This window comes from Sciurus carolinensis, chromosome 16 (assembly GCF_902686445.1).
Source record: "Sciurus carolinensis chromosome 16, mSciCar1.2, whole genome shotgun sequence".
Lineage (NCBI taxonomy): Eukaryota > Metazoa > Chordata > Mammalia > Rodentia > Sciuridae > Sciurus > Sciurus carolinensis.
Window position 1 is genome coordinate 63,619,299 of NC_062228.1, and position 6,120 is coordinate 63,625,418.

General features: G+C 51.0%; 1 protein-coding gene across 1 annotated transcript; it reads left to right on the forward strand.

Annotated features, from left to right (window-relative positions):
* The first annotated feature begins 1,511 nt into the window (after positions 1-1,511).
* On the forward strand, positions 1,512-5,046 carry Dprx (divergent-paired related homeobox). Its single transcript, XM_047527259.1, has 3 exons — positions 1,512-1,539; positions 3,719-3,873; positions 4,663-5,046. Exons 1-3 carry the CDS (start codon positions 1,512-1,514, stop codon positions 5,044-5,046), a joined length of 567 nt encoding a protein of 188 aa, XP_047383215.1.
* The last annotated feature ends 1,074 nt before the right edge of the window (positions 5,047-6,120 follow it).

Sequence of the window (6,120 nt, forward strand, 5' to 3'; positions counted from 1 at the left end):
CCAGATCAAAAGCACACAGTGGTGGTGGCACATGCCTGTAATCCCAGCAACTCAGGAGACTGAAGCAGGAGGATCCCAAGTTCAATGCCAGCCCCAGCAACTTAGTGAGACCCCGTCTCAAAAAAATAAAAAGGCTGGGGATGTGGCTCAGGGTAAAGTCCTCCTGGGTCCAGATCCTTACAAAAAAAAAAAAAAAAAAAAAAAAAAAAAAAAGGAAAGGAAAAGTGATCATAATTAGGAACGATGTTTTTTCCTGGGCTCCCTCAGCGAACCAGTGGAGTGTGATGGGCTGACAGATCTGGCTCCATGAGAATGTTCTAGGCCAGACTCTAAGGGAAATGACTAAACAGACTCCATTTTGCTCTGAGACTCCATATTATGTAGGAAATAAGCTTCTCCCATGGGACCACCCACCTCTGTCCCCATCTCAGTTACTTAGCATGACATGTTTAATAATATACAATGGCAACTCCTATGTAGTAAAGAATTGCTCTCGATTCCTATGCTCCTAAACAATGAACCATGTGAACGGTGATTGTGTGGATATTAGCAACCACTCTTTAGTTTGTACCTAGGTAAGGGTTATTTTGACCCACTTCCCCCTCTGTTGATGATCTCATGTTAGTTTGTAATTTTGAATCATAGCAACAGACACTTATGATTAATGTGATTTTTGATATAAGAACCCCTACAACCCTGTGGTCAGGGCTGTTCTCCCAATACCCATTTTTTGGGGCAGTGTGTGAGACAATCAGTAGGCTGGCTTAATAAAGACTCTCACATTTGGACTTCAGTGGTGATGGGTCTGTTCTTCAGTTGCGCCCCGTAACAGGAACCCCCACATGGTGCTGCTGGAAGCCCTGGGCAGGCCGGGACTGACGACAGGGGACAGGCCACACTAAGTGCTGGCTTGGCACAGCTGCCGCCCTGTGTGCTGAGACGCTGCGTTTTTCCAAGTTCCCAGGCAATTGATCCCACAGGGCCAGTTTAAGGGTTCAGCTTTGAGTACTTAAGTGTCCATGTGCCCAATGAATTCTGCCCGGCTTCAGAAGGCTGCGCTTGTGATTCTCTACCTCAGAGGTGAAAAAGTGATGCCCAGCCAGTAAAAACCACTCAGAATTTTGGTCTTTCCCCGGACTAGCAATTTTGGGGTGCCATCCTCTCCTGGGGTGCTGGGAGGTCGTGTTGCCCCCACAGGTAAAGCGGGCGTGCTGGGTGACCGCCCCGCTGAAGGCTGATCAGCTGTAAGCTGTGCAGGCCTAAGCTCGGTGCTCAGCAGGACTGGGTGCGTGCTGCCTTTCCATATTTTCAATCTGGAATAGGTTCACCAGGCTGCCCGAAGTATTGGGAGAAATCTGGGGGCTCTGGAGGATCCAGGGATCAGACTGGCGGGTGGGGAAGAGGGAGGTGGGACTAAGGGTGTGGCAGTCCAGGGATCTACTTAAGCCTCCACCCACGCTTGCCAGGTCTTGCTGCAGGAGCTGAGGAGAGGCGCACATCCAGGTCCCAAGATGTCAGTCTCCGAGGCCCTTCCTGAAGGTAAGCCAGAGGTTTGAGGGCTGAGGCAGAGGAGCCGCAGTCAGCTGTGCTGGGACTCAGCCTCATGGCGTGGGCGGGACCAGGGGGATGCTGCTCAGGCACTGTTGTCAGTTGTTTATTTTGTGGTGCCGGGGATCTAACCCAGGGCCATGTGCATGCTAGGCAAGCACTCCACCATCGAGCTACATTCTCGGCACCCTAACACACAGTCGTCCAAGAGCAAATTCAAGCAGGGAAACCCAGTTCCAAACCTTCCTCCTGGTTAAGTGTCACAACTGATCCTTGATGATCCTCGCAGGGTGAGAAGGACTCTGGTCCCTGTAAGAAACAACATGTTTTCCCATGGGGTTGGAGCTCAGGGCCTGGTGCATGTTAGGCAAGCACTCCAACCATGGAGCAAAATCCCCAGCCCTGATTAGGATGTTTTATGTTCATCACTTGGGTCCCCAAGTCTTATGTCTCAGTGAACTTAATTGGTATTTACCCTTGGAGCGTCTGTGAATGTCTCCAACTGACACAAAAAAGATCAAGATGCTTTTCTCTAACCAGGCCAGTGCTGCAGGCCCTTGATCCCTGGAACTCGGAAGGCTGAGGCAGGAGGATCACAAGGTCAAGGCCAGCCTCAGCAACTTGGACAGAACCTGTTTCAAAATTTCAAAAAAAAGGGGACCAGTGTAGTTCAGAGCATTTGCCTATCATGCACCAGGCCCTGGGTCCCATCCCCAGTTGTGTGTGGGGGTGCTCTTTTCTCCCTAACTTGTTGCGCTGTTACTAGCTGAACATTTGTTTTTGTGTGGGGGAGTTGTTGGAAGTACAGGGATTGAACCCACTGAGCCACATCCCTGGTCCTTTTTATTTTTTGAGACAGGGTCTCACTAAGTTACTTAGGGTCTTGCTGAGGCTGGTCTTCAACTTTGGCCCCTCCTGCCTCGGCTTCTTGAGCCATTGGGATTGCAGGTGTGTTGCCAACACACCAAGCTTCTAAAAACTTCTGGAAACATACGCTGCACTCAAGACGTTTCCATAATCGATATGTATGTCCATCTCCCCCTAAATTTCCTCATATCCATTATTAGTCAACCCCCACTTTTTTTTTCTTGCAATGCTAGGGTTGGAACGCAGGGCCTTGAGCACTGTACCACGGAGCTATATCCCCAGCCCTCAGATCATTTTTAGTGTGTGTGTGTGGGGTGGCGGGGTTGTTACCGGGGATGGAACTCAGGAGCACTTGACCACTGGACCACATCCCCAGCCATATTTTATATTTTATTTAGAGACAGGGTCTCACTGAGTTGCTTGGTGCCTCACTTTTGCTGAGGCTGGCTTTGAATTCCTGATCCTCCTGCCTCAGTCTCCAGAGCCACTGGGATTATATGCCTGACCCTAAAATCACTTTTTAAACAGGAAATTACATTTATTTTTGCAATTACTTTATGTAATATAATTACACTGACAGACTTCCTTCTGATATTATCCTTTAATTACTGAGATAAAAAGGTCATTTGATCCTGATGTATTAAAAATACTGTTATGTTGTGCACTGTGGCACATGCCTGTAATCCCAGTGACTCTGGAGAGTGAGACTGAAGAATTGCAAGTTCCAGACCAGCTTCAGAAACTTAGGACTGGGGAATGTAGTCTTTAAAAAGGACTGGGGGATGTAGCTCAGTGGTAAATTGCCTCTGGGTTAAATCCCCAGCACCAAAAAAAACACTGTTGTGGCCAGGAGAGGTAGTGCATACCTATAATCCCAGCACCCCAGCAACTCAGGAGGCTGAAGCAGGAGGATGGCAAGTTCAAGGCCAGCCTCAGTCACTTAGATTAACTAAACTACTTCAATCCCGGCTACCAAAAGAAAAAAATTAGAAAGGGCTGGGGACATTACTGGTTGAAATTAGAAAGGGCTGGGGACATTGCTGGTTGGTAGGCACACTCACTAGGTTGATCCCTAGGACTGCAAACAGCTGAGACACAAGGGTCCCACATACATCTGCACACACACACACACACACCCTCAGTGCCAGGGATTGAACCCCAGGCCTCCTGCATGGCAGGAAGTAAGTGTTCAACCTGAGCTACATCCCCAGCCTGGGATCCTGTACTAAAATTTGGCCCACCTGGGAAGGAGGGCGGAGTCAGGGCTCCGGTGGCCCATTTTGCCTGTTTCTCTCCTTTCCAGGCAAGGACCAGAAGCATCCCCACAGGAAGCGAACAATGTTCACCGAGAAACAGCTGCAAGATCTGACCCTCCTTTTCAACAAGAACCCATACCCAGATCCCAGCCTGAAGAGAGAAATGGCTTCGAAAATGAACTTAGACCCAACAGTCCTGCAGGTGGGAAACTGACATCTCTCCCAGCAACCTCCCTGCACCCCACAAGCCTGGCCTCCAGGGAGCGCCTGACCTTTCCCACCAGGTCCCCAGTGGCTGAAGGCCCAGACTTCAATACGCAAAGCTCCTGGCCCATCTCCAGACCCCTCCAGTGAGGACAAGATAGTGACTATGCTAGGCTTTGTGAGTCAGGTTGCCTGTGTCCTGACCAAGCAGGGACACAGCTGCAGCCACGTGTAAGCAAGTAAGGGCACCTGTGTCCCATGGACTGTAGACAGTCAGAAGTTCAGGTCGTTTAGGAACCGGGGTTGTGGCTCGGTAGTATAGTGTTCTCTTGCATGTGTGGGGTGCTGGGTTCCATCCTCAGCACCCCATAAAAATTTTTTTTTTTAAAGAGCAAGGCTGTGAATGCGTGGGGGTGTGGCTAAAGGGTTAAACAACCCCACGTTCAATTCCAGGAACAACCAAAAAAAAATTTTTAAAGTAGAACGTCAGCTTTGCTCAAGGGCCGGTGGCTTCTGATTGGACCCGTGATTTTTAGCAGGGGGAGGAGTTCAGGCCTGGAGGCTCTCCCAGAGGACCGCCCCCCACCCGGTGATGGGCTCTGGGTTTCCTGGCCCCTTCCTCACTTTCTGCCCCACACCTCTCACGCCTGCGCTGTCCGGGAACAGGCGGGGAAGGTCCCCTGGGAGGGACAGAGGGACAGAGCTGGCTCTTCTCGCGTGGAAATACCCACTTCCTTGAGCAAAGACAGCTCTTCTGGAATCTCACACCACTGGTCTTTCCCCTCAGGTTTGGTTCAAAAACCACAGAGCAAAACTCAAGAAAGAAAAACGTAACGTCCAGCAAAACCAGGAAGCCCCGCAGCAGCCGCCGTTGGCGGAGCCGCCAGCCAAGGCCAGGCCGGCCTGGAGCAGCGCAGACACGGCCCTCAGGGCGCCCGGCGCTCGCCCCTCGGTCCCGGTCTACACAAACCGCCAGACGCCCTCCTTCCGGCTCAGCGTATGCCCACCTTTCAAGGTGCACACAGGTCACCCCGGGAGCCACAAAATGGTCCACTTTGGCTGCTGCCAGGACCCCACCGTGTACTGCCTCCACCCGATTTCAGCGCCTCCAGGGTGCTCCCCAGGCTGCGCCACGGCCCGTCTGCACCCTGCGGGGCCCGGGAGAGAGTGACCTGCACACAGGTGCCGGCCCGCGTGACCATCTGAGGAGCTCTGCCAACACGGGATGCTGTCCAGCAACGGGGAAGGAGGAGGGAACACAGCGGCCGGGTGCGTCCCAAGCCCCGCGTGGAGAACGACTGAGCTGAGCAGGACACCAAGAAGGCAGCGCGTTCCGGCATTCTCAGCAATTCGGATTTTGGTCTTTTAATGGTAATTGAACCTAGGGGCCCTCACCACTGAGCCACCTCCCCCCTCCTTTTTTATATAGTTGCTATTTAGAGACATGGCCCTGCTAAATTGCTGAGGCTGTTCTTGAATTTGCAATCCTCCTGCCTCAGCCTCTAAGCTGCTAGGATTACAGGCCTGCAAGAAGGCTCCCAGCTCCATTTGGGGTTTTTAATGGAACAACTAGTGAGTTCTAAATCACCATTTACTGCCAGGTGTGTAGTGGCACCTGACACAGCCTTAAGCAGCTTAGACTTTCTAAAAGTAAAAAGGACTGGGGAAGTGGTTCAATGGCTAAGCACCCCCTGAGTTCAATTCCATTACCAAAAAAAATTAATACATAAATAAAATTAATAAAAATCAATTACTATTTCCCTGAAGTGCCTTATTCTCCCCACCCCTATTTGGCTATGAACTGCTGGGCTGGTGGGTGGTCACGGTTCTGTGATTTCTTGCTTCTGCACATTTACCTGCGTGCCTTCTGCATATTGGCATGCTATTCATTCCCATCATGAAATGTCTGGTGCAGGTTAACTTTAAAGAAAAGAAGTTGATCTAGCTCACCAAGCCAGGGAGGGCCATAAGCTCAGACTGCAGCTGTTCCCTTCACAGGACAGAGGAGAGCTTTCCTACCTCCACTCACATGAACTCCTAAAGCAGGAAAAACTCACCTACTGTGCCAAGATTAGTGGCTGCCCCGTAGTGGAAAGAATGGAGGAGATGAAGCCAGGTCCGCTGGCCCACACCTGTAATCCCAGCAGATGGGGAGGCTGAGGCAGGAGGATCAAGACTTCCAAGCCAGACTCAGCAACTCAGTGATCCCCTGTTTCTAAATAAAATACAAAAAAAGGGCTGGGGA

Bases quoted from the DNA above. Each gene is read 5' to 3' on its own strand.
- Dprx (XM_047527259.1), top strand. From the start codon at position 1,512: ATGTCAGTCTCCGAGGCCCTTCCTGAAG. The intron at 1,540-3,718 runs GTAAGCCAGAGG...TCTCCTTTCCAG, and splicing joins CTCCGAGGCCCTTCCTGAAG to GCAAGGACCAGAAGCATCCC. The intron at 3,874-4,662 runs GTGGGAAACTGA...CTTTCCCCTCAG, and splicing joins TAGACCCAACAGTCCTGCAG to GTTTGGTTCAAAAACCACAG.